Source organism: Meriones unguiculatus, chromosome 4, assembly GCF_030254825.1.
Source record: "Meriones unguiculatus strain TT.TT164.6M chromosome 4, Bangor_MerUng_6.1, whole genome shotgun sequence".
Classification (NCBI taxonomy): Eukaryota; Metazoa; Chordata; class Mammalia; order Rodentia; family Muridae; genus Meriones; species Meriones unguiculatus.
The window spans coordinates 112514969-112537805 of record NC_083352.1 but is presented as its reverse complement, the minus strand read 5'-3'; the positions used below and the strand labels follow the sequence as shown (position 1 = coordinate 112537805).

The window sequence follows — 22837 nt, the reverse complement described above, 5'->3', positions numbered from 1 at the left end:
GCACATGGCATAGCATCATATATGTGAACATACAAGAACAATTTACTGGAGTTGGTTCTATCCACCAACAATCCAACCCAGGTTGTTGGGGCTTGGTAATAAGCTCCTTTAGATGATGAAGCTGCCTTGTGACCCTAGACCTGTTCATCCCTCTTTCTCTCTCTTCTGCACAAAACCACACTGTACATCCAAACTTTTTGAGTAATCTCACATTTCCTGGTTTCTATAGTGCTGGGGACAGAACCCAGGGTCTTGCACATGCTACACACACAGCTCTACACTGGAAGAATCTGACTTGAAAACACTAAAGGTCATCCTCTGAGGCCCGGAGATGAGCACATGAAGGCAAACAGTTACCTGGAATCCCTGGGCTCTGGAAAGGTAGTACAGTTGCTCAGAGGGTCTTGTGCGAGGTCCATGGGGTATGTGGCCTGAAGAGATGTTACTCTTTAAAATGGTCTCGGCTGTGGGCGAGGTGCCCCCGTACAACAACTCGCGGGCTATCATGGCAGTTACCGTGGCCTTGGCAGGATTTGGAGCTGCCCTGGTGAAATCTTTGGTGTGGTGTCCTTGACTAACCCCGACAGCCTGGGCAACCTCTGGCACCATGGGGAGGATTCCAGCTGGCAGCTGCTGATGGCTAAGATAAGGCATCCTGAACTCATCTTCTTTATTACCTGCAGGGAAACAGGTCACTGCGGCTACCCTGACCATCCCAGAAGCTACAGAGCCGCCCTTCCCACCAACCCTGCACACACAAGCTGTAGGAAGGCAGTGGCTACTCGTGTTTTGAACCATCACACAAGAACCATGCAAACCCAGACCACAATGGATCAATTGACAAGAGGGCAACACTTACTAGTTCCATTTTCATCCCCAGGGCTAGGTTCAAAAAACGTTACTTTCCTTCCATCTCCTGGTTTCTTTACTGGGGTCTTAAGAAAGAAAAATGGCAGTGAGCATGGACAAGCACTGGGGTCTGTGTGCACAGTCTTTCATGACTCCAACAAGTTCTTATGGTGCCCATGATGGCATATACATAGATCATGAATGCAGAGCACGCTCTGTGCCAAGGGCCTAAAACGGTCTTCAAGAATATGCTGGCATCCCGGTGGTCAAGTAGGGTCAGCACTGGTGCTAACCAAATACACACATTCCTTACAACATCCAGAAATAGTATTTCCACAAAGAGCACAGAGGCATCTGTTGCGTAACTGCCAGACATGAGGTGAGGGTGCTTCTGAGTACTCTACATGGTTTTGGAATGGGAAGTCTGAAAGCCAAATCCAGATCCATACAAACTCCATATGGAACGCCTGGGTTCCAGGTACTGATTTCCCAGGCAATGGGAGCTGTTTCTTAGTCATGAAGCTGCTGGAGCTCACAGGGTGCTCAATCTTACTTTAATCTACCTCAACAGGACAATGGCTGGAGCCAGCAATGGTGGCTGACGTCCTGCTGACAGGTAGTTCACAATATAGAATAGTAATCAACTAAGAATTCACATGAGCATTCTCAATCTGAACTAGATTTGGCCTATTACTAACTACGCTATCCTGTCCCAGAAAAACCAAAGCCAGATCGATAGGAGCAGAAAGACTAGGTCATGCAAGACCCCCTTTTCAGCACAGATGGCAGTCATATTTGTTCACTCCAATCCCAAGTACTCATCAGGAGACAACAGGATCTCCGGAAATGTACGTCCAGCCCACAGTGACACTAAACAGGAGACTTAACCAAACCACTCCTGGGACTTGGTGAGCTGGACAGGAAACTCCCTCCAGCAAACACTAATCTCAACTGGACGGACCCCAGGGGCAGGCTGCTTACTGCAGGGAAGATGAAGCCTTGCCCCAGGCTTGCCCATGCAGGGAGCTAGGCCACCTGGCAGTGAGAGTCCCAGCAGTCACCTTCTCTTCTGACTTGAGCGCTGGCTTAGCGGGCTGTGCCTGGGGGACTTTGAAGCCCAGGATCTCCAGCATGTTCTCAGCAGCATTGCGCTTGGCCACCTTCTTATTGGTACCTGCTCCTTCTGCCGTGTGATTGCCAACCTTTACCTGCATAAAACACCAATAGAAGACCTATGACTAGACCTTCCATTAAAGCATGACAGGAATTGGTATGCTGCCACAAGTCCCAAGGCTTGACTTTGGTAATAAGTGTTTTGTGTCCTTTCATTTTGAAAGACTCACTGCCACACTCAAGTTGGAGATGTTTCACAACTCTTTTTTTTTAAAGTTTAAAAGACTACCGTATAGAAAATGTGTACCACAATACTTTCCATCACCATATTCATAAAGACAGGTATGTGTCTAGATCTAACCACAGTGGCGCCCTCCTCCCCCTCCTGAGGGCTGACTGTTGGACAATTTCCAGCACAGTTCATTAAAGCTGTTCCTCACCACAGGTATCTGGCTACTAAAATCAAAATCTCTGCCAAAACCCTGATAGAATAATAGGAGACCTTCCCTGGCCTGTGCAGGGTGGCCAAGACCAGCCACTTCAGGCAAACTGCCTCTATCCACCTTCCTCTTGCTAAATGGATCCTCACTTTCTTACCTTTGTTTCTGTGTTTAGTTTTTTAAGACAAGGTCTCACTATGTAGAGCAGGCTGTTCTGGTACTCTCAGAGATCCACCTTGCCTTTTGCCTCTGCCCCAGTGAGCTGAAATTAAAGGCGTGTACCACCAAGCCCAGCTAACTGCAACACTGTCAGAGAACAGACCATCAGGGCTGTTATGGTCAGGGAAAGGCTGCCACAGCCGCAACCAACTCACCTGCATCACAAACTCCCTGCGACGGGGAAGGCCTCGTTCTGTAAGGAGCATGTACTCTGGCTCCTTCTCCTTTTTTGCCTGCTGGATCTGTGCCAATCTGCTAATAGGGTTCATCCCCTGGCCATAATCTGGGGCTGTCTGTAGCTGAAAACAAAACAAAGAGGAGACAGTGTGCTGTTACTGAGACAGGACCCACCAATCCAGAGTCAGCAGACGACAGGAGGCGAGGAAGCTGACGCACATGGCTGGGGACACTGACGTACGGGGACTGCCACATAACAGCCTGTGTGACCACACTGGGCAAGAATGACAAAAAGGGTAGATGGAGTCAGGGTCAACACCTGTGGCTGGCTGAATCCACCAGGGGACTCAGGGCCTAGCTTTCTCAATCACTAAACCCCAGAAACCACTTAAAGCGTTTGTAAAGCCCTCAATCAAGATGCAGCTCGGCGGTTGGCCAGCACACCTGAGGACCTCATTCAATCTCCAGTACTACAAAAACAAGACCTACTATGAATTTTAAAAAACCCTCCAGCTGAGGCCCTGGAAAGGAGGCTCACAAGCCTCTGAGCACACTAGAGGGTTCTTCCCCACTGTACCTGTCAGACATGATAAAAGTGATTTTTCAGGACACAGCAAACAAGGAGTGGTTGGCCCAAGTCCTGTCCCTTTCTGGTGCTGAAAATTGATCAACTTTTTTCGTTTTGTTTTGAATAAAAAATTATTTTTATCTTATGTGTATGAGCGTTTTGTCTGCATGTATTGCCACACACGTGCCTGGTGCTCATGGAGGTAAGAAGGAGCCAGATCCCCCAGAACTGGAGTTACAGTTATGAGATACCTTGTAGGAGCCCAGAGATGCACCCAGGTCCCCTGCTAGAGTGGCTAGTACTTTCAAGTCCTGCGCCATCTCTCTAGCCCTCACAGTTCAGTTTTTTTTAATAGATCCATTAAGTTTCATTCAGACATCCAAAAGCAAGCTGGGTGTGGTGGTGTACATGTGTGATCCCAGCACTTAGGAAGCAGAGGTAGGCGTTCTCTGAGTTTAAGGCCAGCCTGATCTACAAAGCATGTCCAGGACAGCCAAGGCTACCCAGAAAAACCCTGCCTCGGGGACAAAATAAAAAAGAAAAATCCAAAAGCCTTTTGGAACAGTCTCTGCAGACCCCGCTACCCAAGACCTGGCCCACCTTGAACTCTGAGCTGGAGGTGGCTCGAGATAGCTCTAACCATTCCACACAGAGACCAAAAGGCTGTGATGCCGACCCACAGAGGAACCTGACACCTGGACGTGTTTCTCCTCAACCCACTCAAGGGCCTCATCTTTATACAACTGTAGTTCATGTGTGGTATCTGTAAAACATCCACTGTGCGACTATGTGGTGCTGGGAAGCAGCCAGGCTTCTACCCCCACTGCAACAGGCAGCCCCTGTCATGCGGGTCCCACCTTGCCCGTGAGTGTTCAGGGAAGGTTCACTCACCTTGCACGTGGGCTGACTTTTCTTCTTGATTCTGGGCTTCACTCGCTCCACAGCAGGCAGAGGTGGCAGCCTCCTCAGCTGCTCCAGCACAGCCCTTGCCGCATTCTTCTTGGAAATCTTCTTACTCTTCCCTTCTCCTTCCCCTACAAACTCCCCGACTGAAACCCTGGTCATAAAGTTCTTCATGTGGGGTGGGCCACTCTCCCGGGCCACCTGTGTCAGAGGGAAAGACTGAGTGAAAGCGTGACAGACACTTGTTAAAAGTGGTAGGGCACAATGCTTGGCACACTCACTTCAAAGAAATGCATGTGGAGAGGGGAACCTGTGTGAACACAGGTGCAAAGTATCAGAGGAGAAAGGAAGGACAGGTTTTATTTACAGTACAGCAGCCTTGGAAATTCAGACAACTGTCACTGTCACTTCCACCCCCACAGATGACTCTGCTCATCCTCACTGACTGCAGACCCTGGGAACAAGAGTACAACCTTCACGGGTCTCCCCGAAAGGTCTGCAGACAGAGACTGCCTGCAAGGAGCACCTCCATCATAGAGCCCTAAACCAACGCACAAAGCCAAACGGCCCGCATCCCAGAGTGGTGTTGCACAATGCTGTGAGGACCCTAGAAAAGATGCACACCCTGAATCTAGTCTCTTAGAATGAGAGCCACATCACAAACTTTTAACCACCACCAAGCTCATGAAAAACAAACGCTGCAAAAAACAAAGACAAAACAAAACCCCACAAGAAGAGAGGAGAATGCAGGCAGAGGACGTATGTGAGAGAACACATCACAGCAGGGCTCAACTTCCTGTATGAACAGTGGCATGGGCTGCAAGTCCTTGCAATCACACACCTACTCTAATCACAGGAATTTGTTCTACATCTGCTTCATGATGAAGCAACTGGTCACAGTGGAGGCTAACACTTAGATATGCTCTCCCAGAGGAAAAAAAGCAGATGAGATTTCAGCCACCAGTGAAGGAAGGACACATTTACTGCCCTACTTTAAGCTGTTCTGTCAAATTTGACATTTTTGAAAACAAAGTTGGAAAAAAAAAAAAAAGCCCAGGAAACAAAGTGTGTCATATAAGCTGCTATTCAGGCGAGGAGTGCAGGTGCTCACATCCCGCCTGCCCTCCCCTGCAGAATCCAAGACAGTGTGATCCATATCCTCCATCAAATAGGAATGTTACCGGCTCACTCTGACCTAACAGCCCACCTCCACTCTCAGCAATAGTGCCTACTAACACCTAGGCTCCATGAAGCTAAATCTGGAGTATAACCTGGGCAGTCTTGGTGTGAACATGTTGGTGCTAGGAAGCTCTGCCCTCCTATTAAATACCTAACTCAGATTCCTGACAGACTACATATAAAACCTGACCAAAAATACATACAGAACGTGACCAATAATTAACTACCATATTCACTCATTTATACTTTCTGAGATTCTAAACTGCCACATGCAAGAGAGAAGGCAGCTGCCGTCCCCCCTCCCCCATCTAACAATGGCTGTGGCTCTGACCTTCTGACTGACAATCACTCAGCAGGAAGTGGACACCATCTACAGATGAGCCCCAATGGTTCCACATTACTACCTTATTTGTTTTGAATGTAACTGTCCCCACAGTCCCAGGCACTAGAAGACACTTAGTCCCTAGTTGGTGGCACTCTCTGGGTGAGTCAAGGAGGTACTAAGGAAGTAGATTACTGTGGACAGCATTCAGAGTGCAGAGATCATCCTATTTCCAGTTCACCCTTGTTTCATGTTTACCACTGAGGTGATGAACTCTCGGCATCCTGCTCTTTCAGCCACATCTACCCACTTGCTGCCACGATGGACTCTGGAAGCATTAGCCAGAACAAACTCTCCCACCCGTAAGCTGCCTTGATCATGGCGTTTTATCACAAGAGAAAAGTAACACATCTTACAAGACCATCACTATGGGGCTCCCTGATGACTTCTCTTGGGTGACTGCTTGAGAAGTCTCTGGAATGCTACCTAAACAGGTGTGGAAGTGGAGGAGGGAAGAAAGTAACTTAGTCCCCAGCCATATAGTACCTGCCCAAGAGAAGACAGGATACTGGACCAGGAAGTATTGATTCCTGAAGAAAGGAATAAGGGCAATTCTCACACCAGCTGGCTGGGAGGTAAGCACAGCTCTTAACCCAAAGCTTTGCCAGTCAACCCCACCTGGCTATGGGATGAAGGGTGAATGAGTAACTCTGACAGGAAAAAGTATACATTTTCTGAAAAAAATAAAAAAAAATAAAAAATAAGGGGATCACTATAAATGCAGAATTAAAATATTCTACAAGATAACAGCTTCACAAAGGCAACAGCAGAAAATGCTAGGTGGGTAAAGGACCTGCCATACAAGCATGAGATCCTGAGTCTAATCCAGCACCCATGTAGAAAAGCATAGTGTGGTGTCACACTTGTGGTCTCAGTAATGGAGAGGTAAAGACAGGACAGACCGGGGCTCACTAGCCAACCAGCCACCCTAGCTAAGTTGGGGACCCCAAGGTAAGATAAGATAAAGAGACCTTGCTTTGGAAAAAGAAGATGGAGCAATGACATGGCTTTGTGGATAAAGCAATTGCTATGTAAGCTTGAGGACAGGACCTGTGTTTGATCCTTGAACTCATGAAAGGAGGAGAAAACGGACTCTACAAAGTTATCCTTTGGCTTCCACGTGTGCTGTGGTACGCTCATTCTCTCTCTCTCTCTCTCTCTCTCTCTCTCTCTCTCTCTCTCTCACACACACACACACACACACACACACAAACAAAATACTCATTTTCTTAAAAACCAAAGTTTAAATTTTGGGGGGCTGGCAAAACACCTCGGTGGTTAGAGACACTTGCTACCTGTCAGGTACAAAGGAAACTCCATCTCCCCAAATTCTGGTGGTTAGCCAAAAACCAGCATTCCCCTGGGATCTGGTGAAGCTGTTCTCCCTCTACCAAAAGGAATCCTTTCCTTTCCACTGGCAAAAGGGACAAGTGCCCACCTGTGCCACTGATGGGCATACCAAAGAGCATGCTGGCCTCCAGGTCCCTCAGTGTCGCAAGTATCTGTTACACATTCAGAGTCCATGCTGACACCCTGACTATTCTCACCACACCCTAAACTTCTCCAGCTCAGGGGCTTCCCTTCCTCCAGCTGTTCATTTCTTCTTATAACTCTACTATTTCAGCTGCGCTCTCTTACAACTTATTCTCTTGATCCTCCTCCTGTCTTCTTCTCTCTCCTTTCCAGACCAGGCCTAGTCTGCTGGCCACATTGAGTCTACTATTTTCTCTCTCTGATCTGGACTCTTTCAGATGTGTTTGGTGGTTCTCTCCCTTATATCCATAATAAAAACTTTCCATCTGGCAGGGGTGGCGCACACCTTTGATCCCAGCACTTGGGAGGCAGAGGCAGGTGAATGAAGTTCAAGGCCAGCCATATCTACAGAGCAAGTTCCAGGACAGCCAGAGCTACACTGAGAAACTGTCTTGAAAAACCAAAACCAACCAACCAACAACAAACAACCTTCCTCCTAACCGTACTTTGGAGTGGTCATGTTGTCAGTTTATACACTACCAAGACTGACAATCCGAGTTCAAGTCCTAGGATCCATATGGTAAGTAAAGGAGAACTAATTTCTGCAGGTTATCATGGTCTCCACAGGCATGAACAAGTGTATACATACACACACAAAATAAACATTTTTTAAAAAGTAGACAGCTCCTATGGTTGAATACAATACACATGCAAACACATACATAAACCCCTGTACACACCACACAGAAGCAATGCAAATACCCCTGTACATACACACAAACACAAAAGTAAGTAAAACCTAATAATACTATTTCAGAGCTGGGCGTACAGCTCAGTTGGTAGGACACCTGTAAACATAAGGCCCCGAGTTCCATCCTTAGCACTACATAAAGCAGGCATGGTGGTGTATCCTGTGATCCCAGGGGCAGAGGTAGAGGCAGGAGCAAAAAAAAAGAGTTCAAGACTGTCCTTGGCTACATAGGGAATCTGAGGCCTGGACTAGAGACCCTGTCTTCAATACAATATCACCACTACCACAAAACCAATCAAGAACAAAGCTAAAAAGAAAATCTAGGCCAGGGGGTGGTGGCGGCAGTGGTGCACACCTTTAATTCCCCAAACACACACACACACACTCTCTCTCTCTCTCTCTCTCTCTCTCTCTCTCTCTCTCTCTCTCTCTCTAGGGGGCTGGAGCACTGGCTGCTCTACAGAGGACCAGAGTTTAGTTTCCAGCACACGCATGACAGTGCATAGCAGTCCCAGCTCCAGGGGGATTCATCACCCTCTACTGGCCTCTGAGAGCAATGCATGCAACATGGGACAAACACAGACCCAGAACAAAATTAAAATTTTAAAAAGAAAATAATGAAGCAATTAGGCTAGGTGTGGCAGCATATGTCTTTAACTTCAGCACCCAAAAGGCAGAGGCAGGCAAACCTCCATGAGTTCCAGGGCAACCAGGGCTACATAGGGAGACCCTATCTCAAACAAACAAGAAAGAATTTGCCATGTTAAAAACAGCAATAAAAACTTAAGAAAATCTTCCTCTCTTTCCTAGTGTATTGAGACTAGTCTGGAACAGAAACGAATTAAAATATACTTTATTTTGCATTTTGAGCAAACAACCCATTAATTACTGTTTTAAGAATATCAGATCTCTAAGATATGATTATTAAAATAGTACCTAGGGACAGGCCCTAGGCAATGAGGAAACTACATCCCTTTCAAAGTAACTCTAGCGGATCTCAGAGCCACTGTGGAGGTCAATCTCAATTATCAAGCTGAACACATGCCTTTGGGTGTCTGTCAGATCCTGAGCACTCCCACAGCACTGAAAATTGGAGGACAATGGAAGGTGGGCTTACTTGGTGGAAACGAGTTGCTGAGGATAGTCCTTTAAGGGGTACATCTTGGCCCTGGCTCTTTCCTGTCAATCCTCTCTGCTTCCCAAGTCCCATCTGTAAGTGGTTTTCCTCTAAAGCTTCCTGCTCTGACACAGCCCCCCTCCTCAGAGACCTCTGAAACTGGGAGCCATTCCCTCCCCACTCCAGGCTGTTGCTCCTTGGGTATGTGTCACACAGCAAGCCTGTCTGAGCCCACACCTATAGAGGGACATAATATCTAGGATGCGAAGCTGCTTTCCAGAGCAATGGAAGGGACAAGACCTGTGTGCTATGGCGCAGGTGTGAAGACAAGCATGGCACAGTTCACTTGTCTAGGTTCAAAAAGACCCTCAGACACTCCAGGACCTTCAGGAGGAAACAGTAACTACTACTCTCCTGAGAGGAAGTCTGGGCCATCCCTGGAAGGGTTACTTTATAGGAGTACTGCTCCAATATTTAGGGGGAAGTTGATCCCATAATGAATCCTGACAGGATTTGGCAGGGCGATGTTGTGCATGTGAAATAGACTTACCTCAAAATTCACAGGCAAATTCCGCTTCAGCGCAATCTCAAACACTTGGCTTATTTCTGATTTATTGAGGTTTTCTTCCTCTGATTCTCTTCCATTCATCTACAGAAGAGTAATTGTTAAAAGTCAATTTTGAACCTGGGCAGTGGTGGCACACGCATTTAATCCCAGTGCTTTGTGGGCAGAGGCAGGATCTCTGTGAGTTTGAGGCTAGCCTGATCTACAGAGAGTGAGTTCCAGGACAGCCAAGGCTATACAGTCCCTAAAAATAAAACTAAATTAAAAATAAATAAATAAATAAGTGAGTGAGTGGCAGCTTTCAGTCAAGCCATCAACAGTTGTCGGACACTGAACCTTAACTCCACAGATTTAACAATGAACCAGAGACCAAGGCCACATTGTATTGAATCTTAAGCCTCAGGTCAAACACTGTCAGTCTGTAGCTAGTAGAGGCACTGCAATAAGCCACGGCCTCACACCTTCAGGTACAGCTGGCCCAGCTGTGCTGTGGAAAGCACCAGTGTGGAAGAGAGCAAGCATAGCTAAGTCTATAAGCCAGGCAGTCAGAGGGAAGTCCCTCTGTAGTTGCTGCACGGGTACACTACAGAGCCCCTGGAAACTATGTTTGTAACGAAGAATACAGTGAACAGAATGCCCAACAGCCCTGGCTCACACAGGCAAATAGACAAGGCACAAACTAATAAAGTCTCCGCAACCAGAGCAGAGTCCACCTTGGTACCAAGGGTCACCAGTCCTCCTGCCAGGAGGGATCAGAGGGGCCTCGGGCACCTCTACGAGCTGTTAGCACAGATTCTACAGAGTCTGTTGACAAAGTCAGGAGAAGCTAGGGCAGAAGCATCAGCAGTCTAGGACCTAGAGCTTCTAGCTTCACACTGCTGCTTTCTTTTGCCAAATTTGTCAACTTCTGTTTCCAGGAACTCCCAATAAACTTGCTAACAGGACATGGCAAGACTAGTCGGGCTTTGCTGTGTGGGTCAGCACATCAAGTGGACCCACCCACAGGAGAGTACACAAGCAAGCCCCAAAGATCAAATAAGAGACCAGAAACAAAGCTCCTGGGTACAAATTCATGGCCACAATCCAGGCAAACTCCAGAACAAACAATTCTGTTTACTCCAGATCCACATATGGTTCTTTCTTCCACTCAACAGTACGCTTCCTTCCCAGCCAGGGCCCCTTCACTTGCTACTGTCATCCACAGCATGACATCCACACATGTACCCAGTGCTCTCCGATGCTCCCTTACTCCTCAACAGGGAGAACTCTGCCTTTCTTCTCCTTGTGGGCTCGCCACACTGCTCAAGCTGGACTCAGACTCTGAAACTCAAGGACACAGTCCAGCCTCGGCCTCCTAAGCAGCAAGGAGTAGAGGGCACACCATCTCCTGGCCTTTATGCCTGCTTTTCATAGCTCGTTCTTAATGCTGTCTTCCTACAAAGTACCTTATAAAGCTGACGATCTATAAAAGTTTTGTTTGAAATCTGACAATGTATGAGAGGAAGCCAGATCACCTTGTGTTGTCCTCAGGCCCCACCCACCCTTGAGACAGTCTCTCACTGGAATGGAGACAGTCAGTTTAAGAATTACTTGCTCTTCAGTCACAGAAAAATGAATGAATGAATGAATGAATGAATGAATGAATGAGATTCCTTTCCTACCATGGTAGTTTTTTTAAAGATTTGTTTGTTTGTTTATTATATATGCAGTGGTCTGTCTGCATGTACATCTGCATGCCAGAAGAGGGCACCAGGCCTCAATATAGATGGTTAGGAGCCACTATGTGGTTTCTGGGAATTGAACTCAGGCCCTTTGGAAGAGCAGTCAGTGCTCTTCATCTCTGAGCCATCTCTCTAGCCCCCCATAGTAGTTTTAAATCACAGCCTAGGGCTAATAGCATAGGTCAGTGTGTAATTAGCATTACTCGTCAGCAACAGCAAAAACAAGCAAAAGGTGCCAAATTTTTCAACACTGTTCTGAAAGTGTGCTTTTCCACACTATGAACACAGGAGAAGCAACAGGATTACATGTGGACAAAAGTTATGATAGTGAGTTTATCTAATGTGGCCTTTAATAAAAACAATACTTAAGGGCCAGGCATGGTGGCACACTCCTGTAATCCTAGCACTCAGGGAGAAGGCAGGGGCAGGTAGATCTCTGTGAATTTGAGGTCAGCCTCATCATACAAAGCAAGGCCAGGACAGCTAGGACTACACAGAGAAACCCTGTCTTAAAAAACTGAGGGGGGTGGGGGGAAGGGAGTGGAAGGGAGATGGCTTAGAGGTTAAGAGAAATGGCTGCTCTTCCAAAGGTCCTGAGTTCAATTCCCAGAAACCACATGGTGGCTCACAGCCACCTATAATTTGACCTGGTGCCGTCTTCTGGCATGCAGGTGTACATGCAGGCACAACACTGTATAAATAAATTTTTACAACACGTAATAAATCAATCTTTAAAACAATAATAAAGTTAAAAGGGGGAGGGGAGAAATCCAACAACACCATAAAAGGTGAGCCTCCTTATCTCCTTCCTTTGGCTCTGAGCCTGCCTAACCTATAAAACATGACAGAAACCATGTTGTGACTTCTGGAAACCAGCTTTAAGAATTGGCTTTCACTTCCTATCTTTGAGGATGCTCATTCTTGAGAGGCAGTCACCAAAATGCTAGGAAGTGCCAGTAGCCCCTGTAGGGAGCCATTCTGCTACTAGGCCCTCCCAAGCTGGTGAGGTCCTGGTGAGTGCCCCCTGCCAGAACTATGCAGAGCAAATGAACTGCTATAGGTAGCCCTGCTCAAGCTGAAGATCTGTGAGCAAATACATGCACAATGTTCTGGGATAATGTGCTAGCAAAAGACAGACAGCATTTCTACAGAAAATGGTGGTGAGGCCAGAAATTCTCTAACTTAGCACCACAAATCTGTGGGTTATAGCTGGGTGTGGTGATTCACAGCTTTGATTTTAGGACTCAGGAGGCAGAAGCAGGCAGAGCTCTGTGAGTTAAAGGCCAGATTGATCTACAATGTGAGTTCCAGACCAGCCAAAGCTACACAGGAAAAACAAACAAACAAACAAATAGCACCAATTAGCAGCTCCAAAAGCATGGGTGTCCGCTTTGAGAATCTGTCACAACTCAACTGAGTCCCAACCTTCCCAAATACATTCCCAACAAGTGTGTCACTCCCATGCCACTCAGCTTTCCTGCTGAGACACTGAAGAGAAACTCTCAGGCCACAGAATCTTGATGACTATCACCCAGTTAACTACAGACAGCAGCAGCAGCAGCCTGAAAGTGGGTAGGGTGTGTCCCAGGCTTCGTCCACCTACCTCCAGCCTCTCTGGTGGAGGCTCATTCTGCAGAGTCCTCAGTGCTCTGGCAGTGGCATCATGTTTCACAGCTTGTCTCGTCTTTCCTTTCCCATTAAACTGTTGTCCTCCCACAGAAAGCTCAACTTGGTAGAGTAACGGTGGAACTGGAAATGGGTAAAAGTACCTACAAATACAGGGGTGGAGTTTCAGTCTCCATACCTTCTTCAGCAAATCCCATGTTTCCTGTACTGTGGCCCTGTCAGTGTTCACACTAGAAACGTCCCCTGGTCAGCACTATAGAGGCTGTCTCAAAGCTTACATTGACCTGCAGCTGCACAGTATGAACAAGCATTGTGCGAGTCACATTTACATCAAAGCTCGCAGCTGACAGACGGTATGTACCTGACTCGCCATGCAAAGCTATACTGACAGGGCCCAGAGGGACCAGGTACTGGCTGGAACAATCAGCTTGCTTTACTTTCTCAAGCCTTCAATTTGCACTTGCATGTCTCCCAAAGAGTTTGGGAGTTTTAAAGATGAAGCCTTTTGGAAAGGGCCCTCATTTCTGAAATCTCGGCATTACTAAGTCCAAAAGAGTCCAATTCTTTCAACTTCAAACCCTGTATTTTTGAGTGTTTGCCCTTCTAAACCTCACCAGAGGAAGGAAGGAAAACAAACATCTACTTTCATTATTGATAAATTCATTAACGTCTCACTCCTGACAGCAAAGGTTTGAACACATGACAGTAACCCAGGCTGGCCTAACTGCTATGTAGCAGATGGTCTTTCCCCCTTTACCTCCTGCGCACTGGCGATTATGGGCATGCTGCAGACACTCTAGGTTTTGACACTTCTGAGTATTACTTAGTCTTAGTATTTTACAAAGTACAAAAGTCAGAAAACAAGTGAGCAGAAAGCCTCACATGCTCAGAAGCACGTGCTGCAGGGTCCTAAGAAGCAAAGAAAGCAACATAACCAGATGGTGGGCATGAACGCAGCTGCTCCTGAGGAAGCTGCTTGGGCCCTCTGCAAAGGCAGTAGCTTAAACAGGTCCCAAGAGACAGTTCCCAAAGGCACACTTTAACTCCAGGGATAGACCCAAGTCAAACAAAACATCACAATTTTTTGAAGAAAAAAAAAAAAGATTTATTATTTATACAGCATTCTATCTGCATGTGTGCCTGCAGACCAGAAAAGGGCACCAGATCTCATCACAGATGGTTATGAGTCACCATTTAGTTGCTGAGATTTGAACTCAGAACCTTTGGAAGAACAGGCAGTATTCTTATTCTCTGAGCTATCTCTCCATGCCCCTCACGTCATAATTCACAGACATCACTTTAGGTAAAAGCCCAGTTATTTCCACAAGTACATACCTGGGGGGATAGGCACCTCCACGCATGCCGTAGCTGTAGGTGGACTGCATCCGAGAGTGAGGGTCCACAGGCTTATACATTGGTTTTCTTTCCTGCTTCACGCTCAGTGCATTGAGCTCAATGGCAGGAGCTATACTTTCTGCAACGCAAAATCATACAAAGGACGGTTTTAGGCCCCAGACACTGATGAAGCATGGCTATAAGTCAGATTCAGAATGTATTGCAAAGAGCCAAGCACTGTGCCCTGGACATCCATCAGGAAACCCAAGAATCCACAGTGTAGAGAATCACAGGGAAAACCTGGGGAAGTTAAGGCAAGTGGAAGGTCTGGAGAAGGCAAATAAGGACAAGAAAATATCCAGATATTCCCAATCTGACATTATAGTGGTACTGAACTATGACACAGATGACAGGAAATACAGTCTCACTTTCATATACATCAAGAGGGAACTCTGACCTCGGAATTACGGACTTGAGAAAATACAGACTAGGGCTGGAGACAGGGCTCAACAGTTAAGAGCACCTGCTGTCTAATCATAAAGACTGGAGTTCAGATCCCCACACCAACATAACAAGCCTGGCATTTGACACATGCCTGCAACCCTAGCTCTGACAAGAGGATCGCTGTCTTCCAACCTAGCTGAAGAAAACATGAGCCCAAGTTTTAGAGCTAGGCCCCACCTCTGAAGAGGCAGAAAGTAACATGGGAAATCACCTGATGCTGTCTTCTGGATTCCACACACAGCATATACATTTGCATACATGTGCACTTACACATTCTCACAGAAATAACAAACACATACTACTCATCTTTTAATTTGCTCCCTTAGGTCATCCCATTCACAAACCTTCACAAATCATTTAATACACATTTTAAGATAAACCTTTGGGAGTAGAGGCAGGCTACAGAGTTGGCTCAGCCATTAAAAGAACTGGTTGCCCTTCCTGAAGACCCAGGTTTAAGTCATAGCACCCACAAGGCCACTCACAACTCTCTGTGACTCTAGATCCAAAGAATCCCACACCCTCTTCTGGCCTCTGAAAGCACAAGGCAACAGTGGTACACAAGTACAACACCCATACACATAATTATTTACCAAAAGTATGAAAGCACAAACCTTTTAGACCTTCAAGAAGACACAGTAGATTAAGGCACCTACTGTCAAGCCCGAAAACCTAAATTCAATCCCACAGACTCGCATGGTAGAGGAAAAGCAATTTCTAGAGGTTGTCCTCTAACTCCAAATGGCACTGTCAAACAAGTACCCACATATATACAAAATAAATACACATATCTTTAAAACAAGTGCTTTCACTAGGCCTAGTGGTATAGGCCTATGATCTCAGCACTAGGGAGACTAAGGAAGAAGGATTACAAATTTGAGACCAGCCTAAACCGCTTCTCTCAAAAACATTAGCAATCTCAAAAAGCCAAAAAGAAAAAGAAGCCGGACATAAATCAAATTCGTAAGACTATCAATGGGGCTGGAGAGAAGGCTCAGAAGTTAAGAGCACTTGTTGCTCTAGAGGACACAGATTTGGTTCTCAGCACTCATGCACCTCACAATGACCTATAACTCCAGTTCTAGAAGATCCAATGCCTTCTTTTGGCCTCTGAGGTACTACATACATGTGACATACAACTCACAGACACACAAACTCCCAGAAGTCACATAAAAGGAGAGAACCACCTCCCACACATTGTCCTCTGATTTTCATACGCTAGGGCAAGAGTATACACCATACACAATAAAAAAAAAAAGAATGATTTAGATCTTTCTCTCTCATACTGCATCGTCTTACACCACAGGAGAAAAAGTCATATACAAAAAGACTTGTACATATACATTAATATAATAACCTGTCAGATACCAAATAGATTGAAAAAAGTAAACTAAATTAAAACAACAGGCTGCAGCTGGCTCACTAAACAGCACCTACTGCTCATGCAAAAAAAACCCGGGTCCAGCTCTTAGTACTCAGAGCACGGTCCCCGGAGCGCACGGCTGCCGGAACATGGTGCGCACCAACTCCTGCAGGCACACACAGACGAGCATAAAATAAATGAATCTTCAACCATCATTTCATGATAAGTCTTTATTCTCCAATCCAAATCTTCCTTTCACACAAAGGTTTACACTGCAGCATCAGCCTTTCACCCAGATTGCTAACAAGTGGCCTCACTGATTCCCACTTCCTCTTCTTCCTCAGTCTCATGCAAACAAGCAGGAATGGAGCCTGAGGAAGGCTGCAGACAGCAAGAAGTCACAACGCCTATTAACTCATGGGAAATCAATCATAGTGCTTGGGGATTATCTACTCCAAATCTTAAACAATCTCCTGTTACCTGCCAATCTCGTTTTAAAATTCAAATACTCCAAAGAAAGCATGTATTTTCATAATCCATCCTGCCAAGGGTAAAAGTAGAGGCAATTCTCAGTGAGCCCAGTGTGGCTGTGGACACCTTTAATCCCAATATTTGGGAGGCAGCATGTGAATCTGCGAGTTGGAGATCAGCCTGATCTAGAACAGGACAGACAGAGAAACCCTGTCTCAAAAACCCAAAAGAAATAAAAACATTTACGTTTGTATCCTTTTTTCTTTTTTTCCTCTTCCCCAGGCAGGTTTCTCTTTGTATCCCTGGCTGACCTCACTCTATAGATCAGGCTGGCCTTGAAGTCAAGAGATCTGCCTGCCTCTGCCTGCCTCTGCCTCCCAAGCACTGGAATTCGAGGCGTACACCACCACTATCTGGCTGTATCCCTTTTTCTTAGTTTGAAATTTTGGATTTGAGCCATAGCTCCACTTTGAGCAATATAAAAAACAGAAAACCTTGTGTCAGGGAAGGATGGATAATCATTTACACAAGAGAGCTGGGCCTTGCTCAGAAAGAAACTTGACTCAGGCTAACAGCTAATTCATTGACAAGGTAAGTTTGGATTTTTCTCCTTGGGTTTTCGATGATGGAAATGAAAAATAACGGAATTCATGAACATTATCATTAGTCTTCCAGGGATGGAAAACTGCAAACCGTGATGAGTAAATGCCTAGAAGTCACAACCAGAATCCTTCTGAACGTGGAGCCGGGACACCCAGGAAGAGCTTGTCTTGCAAAGAGCAAAAAACAAGGACTAGAGATGTCGTTTATTGGAACAGCTCTTCCCTAGAGCACATTAAGTCCTGGGTTCCATCACCAGCGCTGCAAACTAAAACCACCATCAGACAGAATGTACAACCAGGGCGGGCAGAGCTGGGACCAAACAAAGCGCTGCTGAGGAGCCAGCCAAGAAGCCCGCAAGTGGGTCCTCTGAGCAGGCTACCGAGACAGGTATCAGCTGAGGGCGCATCGCCATGCCCCAACCAGTACTGCCTTTTTTCTCGAACTTGGCTTCTCATTTCTGGAACATTCCTAAAGAAGGCTGTTTCTCTCAAGTGTAATTACTTTTGACAATTGTCTAAGTGAAATAGCATAGCCCTAGTGGAGTCTTACAAAATCGAGTGCATACAAATGTAAGAGTAGTGGCAGCCGGCAGGGTAGCAGATTCAGGGGATGGCATAAAGGTATGTAGTGTATGTACATGTGTGTGCATGTGTCTATGTATGTATGAATGTGTATCTGTGTGTTTGAATGTATGTATGAATGTGTGTCTGTGTGTTTGACCGTGCATGTGCATGTGTTTGCACAGACACATAGTAATTTATATTTTTAAAAATCACAACCATAGCCAGGCATGGTGCTGCATGTGTTTAATCTCAGCACTTGGGAGGCAAAGGCAGGCAGGCATACCTTTGTAAGTTTGAGACCAGCCTGGTCTACACAGTGAGTTCCAGGGCAGCCAGGACTACATAATGAGACCTGTCACAAACAAACAAACAAACAAACAAACAAAAACACAGCCATAATCCCAGCATAGTGAAGGCTGAGTAAGGAGAACTGCTTTCAGTTCAAGGACAACATAGAGAGAGTTCAAGCCAACCCATGTCCAAGTAAGCAAGCAAAGAACACATTAAAAGAAAAAGCAGAGCGGACAGGTATTGTGACACACAACTTTCATCTCAGCTCTTAGGATATAGAAGTAGATAAATCTCTGTGAGTCTGAGGCCAACCTGGTGCACATAGTTCCACGACAGCCAGAGCTAAATAGAGAGACACTGTCTCAAAAATAAGGAAAAATTAAAAAAGAAAAAAGAAAAGAGAAAGAAAAAAGAGAAGAGAAAGAAAAAAGAAAAAGCAGAAAGGGAGCAAGAGAGAGAGGGAGGAAGAAAGGAAAGAATGGAGGGAGGGAGAAAAAAGAGAAAGCAGTACATCTCAGGGGGAACTGTGCTTTTTGCCTTTAAGACAGTCACACAAAAAACATCCGGGGAGATGCTATCCTGTGAGGCGATGTAAAAACTCTGGTACACAAGATGCGGAGCAGCTGAGCGAAGAGGAAGCAGCAGCAGTGCCTCAAGAACAGATGTACACAGCAGGTAAAGTTACTCGGCAAGTAAAGACCTTTGCCTACAAGCCTGATAACCTGAGTTCTGTTCGCAAACCACAATAAGGAAGGAGAGAACAAACTCCTTCAAGTTGAACTCTGACCTATACCACATACACAATTTATTAACGTAAAACACTGTTTTTAAAAAGACAGATTTATAATCTAAGAAGAGCAACATGAGAGCTGCTGCCCAGGCAGGGCTACAGGTACCTGGCACAGAGGTACTCAGACTGACACCCATGCCACAATCTCATCATCCCTACAATTTCCCAGACTTAAAACTCACTTTAATTAAGAATAAAAATTAAGGGCCTGCAAGATGACTTAGTGGACAAAGTCTCCTGATAACCAAGTTCAATTTTCGGAACCAACATGGTAAGACAGAACTGATCCTTGTTGGGTTTCAGACCCGGGACAAGCAGCTGAGGGTCTATTTGACAAAGTGGACCTGGCCTCTAGGCTCTCCCAGCATCCATTAGTCTTTAACTGTTAGAGAGCATGGACAGCATACCCCGCTCTCTACCCTGAACTTTCCAGCCCAGGGGCTGGGCTTCCTCTCCTCTACCAACTCTTCAATATGTAGTCCAGACATTTTGGTTCCCTCTCCTCTCCTTTTCATTTTCGCTCTCTCCTCTCTCTCTCTCTCTCTCTCTCTCTCTCTCTCTGCACTCAAGCTTTCTCTTTCTATCCCTCTCCGCCTCCTGGTCTTCTGTCTCTCTCTGCATGGCAATTTCCCTGACCTCTTTCTGCGCTATCAGAGAACCTGCCTGAGAGCTGCCCCCTAATAACCTGCCTTTATATACTTTGTCTTGAATTGACTTATTTTGTCTGTGGAGAATACCTATGCCAACCCTCACCAAGGGTATTACGTCAACTTGACACAAACTAGAGTCATCAGAGAGAAGAGGGAGCCGTGAGCCTCAGTTGGAAAAACAAAAAACAAAACATATAGATATATATGCCTCAAGATCAGGCTGTAGGCAAACCTGGGAGACTTTTTGTTTGACATAGAGGTCTCTCTGTGCAGCCCCAGCTGTCCTGGAATTCATTCTGTAGTCAAAGCTGGCCTCAAACTTGGAGATTCACCTGCCTCTGCTTCCAGAGTGCTAGGATTAAAAGCGTCCTGTGACATTTTTCCTTTTTAGTTTTGTTTTTTTTTTTTTGAGGCAGGGTGTCTTTGTGTAGCCCTGACTGTCCCAGGACCAGCTCTGTAGACCAATGGCATTTTCTTAATTAGTGATAGGTGGTAAAGAGTCTGGCCTGCTACAGGTGGTGCCACCGCTGAGCTTCCCTAAAAGAACGGGCTGAGTCAGGTAGTAGTGTCCCATATCTTTAATCTCAACATTCTTGAGGGCAAAGGCAAGAAGATAGGAAGATCTCTGTGAGTTCAAGGCCAACCTGGTCTACAGAGCTAGTCCATGACAGCTAGGGCTATTACACTGACAAACCCTATCTCAAAAAATGAGAGAGGGAAATTTTCAAAAAATATTAACAAAAGTCAATGACTTTAGTCTTATAGTAAATCTGGCCAACCCCTTGCTTAGTATAAAGCATTTTGCTATACTAAAAATGTTCTTCATCAGTTCTGGAAATCATTCAAAAGGTAAAACTCTGATAAAACAATGACCATCCTAACTGGTATTTCCTGGTCATTTCTTTCTGTCAGCTACCCAGACTCTAAAACAGAAAAGGTTTGGGTTAGCACAGTTACCAGTGAGTGTTCTTTCTCATGATTTCTAAAGGGTCTGGCAACTAAGGCCTCTAGCTACCCCAAATCCTCAAGGATTCCCTCTCTGGGATACAGAAATATAGCTCTGCTTCCTAAAAGTAAGTGCAGAGTGCCCCACCATCATGTCTGTCAGATGGAAAATGCAGCTGAGACGAGATTAGAGAGGGGGCAATAGAGTTGGGCCCGTATCAGCAGCTGCAATGTAATAAGCAGGCTGCACGGAGGGTGTGATGCAGGGCTGTGAGCAAATCTAACTGCAGATGCGGAAAGCAGGCAGCTAGCAGGAAGGCTGTGACAGAAGAGACCAGTCCTTGCTTAGTGTCTGACTCCCAGAGTGAGCAGCAGATGCAATCTGAACTTAACGTGAGCTACGGCTACTCTCAACAAAATGAACAACCTACAGATAAACAGCTTTCAGTGCAGCTAAGTCAGTGCTATGAAGTTTAAAGTTCTACCTTAAAGTTTCAAGGGAAAGAAAAGAAGAAGCTAAATTATAGAGGGGGTAAAGTAATTGCTGAAATTCAGTCAATCCTGGCATTACCTCAGTTATGAAAACAGCCCATGCAGAATGTAGCTATGCTGATCAGTTAGAAGTCTATGGCTCGTTCACATGCTGTCATGTCCTGGCCTGCATTAAAATCTACAGTGATGTAAGATGATTTACAATACCCAAGCAATGTGTGTTCATTTTGCAAAGAGAACTGGCAATGTGTAATGCTTAATATTATAGGACATGGTAATGGTCCCTGGTTTCAAATCTGTGAGAAAGCAAACTGAGTAGTGACACCATTAGTGGGTCACAAAGAACTGCTGTTAAGGACAGCAGGTTGATGAGACAGAAACCTTTCCTTCATTTGACTGATAGGAGGGATTTTTCATTCTTGCTGGTTCTTTCTCCTAATTAGAATAAAAGATGGATCTGTTTGTGTAAAAGGTTTATTAGGAGTTTAATCTAATTTCAGATTCAAAGCCAGAAAACCAGTGCACCAACCTCAAGGCACAGTGGGGGCAGGGACACACACCTGTAACCCCAATACTGTGGCAGGTGGATCTGTGAGTTCAAGGCCAGCCTGGTCTACAAAGCCAGTCGAAGACAGCCAGGACTACACTGAGAAACCCTGTCTCAAGGGAAAACAAACAAGAACAACAACAACAAAAACAAACCTCAAGGCACACAACGCTGGAGTGACTTGAATAGACCTTCTGCTGCCCTAGGACCACTGCAGGTGCAAGTGGAAAGGATTGGGAGCCCAGCAGACTGCGGAGTGGCAAAGCTGCTGGAGAGCTGGAGCAAGACATTCTCACTCAGTTTTTAAGTTAGAAGGAACTGCAAAGCCAAATTTCTTCACAAGTCAAAAGTGATGGGGGGGGGGGCTGAAGAGTGGCTCAGCACTCAAGACTATGTGTAGTTCTTCCTAAGGATCTGGATTCTATTCCCAGCACCCACATGCAGCTCACAACCACTCTAACTCCAGTTCCAGGAAATCCAACATCCTTTTCTGGCCTCCACAGGCACCAGGCACATATGGGTTGCACAGACATCTATCTATGTAGGCAAAATACACTCATACACAATAAACAATTTAAAATAAAGAAGTCAGGCATGGTGGCTCACACCTTTAAATCCCAGAAGTCATGAAGCAGAGACAGGTGGATGTCTGTGAGTTTGAAGACAGCTGGTCTACACAGTGAGTTCTAGAATAACCAAGGCTTCAGAGACCTTATCCCCAAAACAAAAACAACAACAAAAGGAAACAAAAAGTGGGATGTCTAAAGAGTTGGCTCAGTGATTAAGAGCACTTGCTCCTCTTCCAGATTACCAAATTTGTTGCACAGCACCCATATAGTGGCTCAAAACTGTAGGCATAAGGTTATTATGTAATTCGAATGCTGGTTTCTGTACCCCACCCCGTATCTGGTTGCAGTCCTTGTTCTGAGAATCTCCTATCTCTATATTGTATAAACATTGCTCCCAATTGTCTTCTGATATGCCAATAAGGCAGCTTAAAACCAATCAGTAAGCAGAAGAGAGAATAGGACTGGACTTCCTGCCATCCAGGGGAGGAAGAGTTAGAGAAGAAGTAGGGGATTCAGCCATGGACAGATATCCAGGAAAAGGAGCTGGAGGAGAAAGCTACAAAGTACAAGTATCTCTGGGACATATACTGGGAGAAAACATACATTGCTTGGGCACATACCAGCTAATTAG

General features: G+C 45.7%; 1 protein-coding gene across 2 annotated transcripts in view; it reads right to left on the bottom strand.

Annotated features, from left to right (window-relative positions):
- Stau1 (staufen double-stranded RNA binding protein 1) overlaps positions 1-22837 on the bottom strand; it is a 43690-nt gene that overhangs the window by 3049 nt on the left and 17804 nt on the right. The window contains exons 2-9 of one of the 2 annotated variants that reach the window (XM_021637879.2): positions 14419-14557; positions 13061-13226; positions 9722-9820; positions 4258-4488; positions 2777-2920; positions 1911-2057; positions 860-935; positions 358-677 (exon numbers count right to left, since the gene is read on the bottom strand). In XM_021637879.2, the coding sequence (XP_021493554.1) occupies positions 358-677; positions 860-935; positions 1911-2057; positions 2777-2920; positions 4258-4488; positions 9722-9820; positions 13061-13226; positions 14419-14498 (1263 nt within the window). In that variant the 5' untranslated portion in view covers positions 14499-14557. The remainder of the gene's footprint in view (positions 1-357; positions 678-859; positions 936-1910; positions 2058-2776; positions 2921-4257; positions 4489-9721; positions 9821-13060; positions 13227-14418; positions 14558-22837) is intronic. The other variant, XM_021637885.2, reaches the window with a different exon arrangement.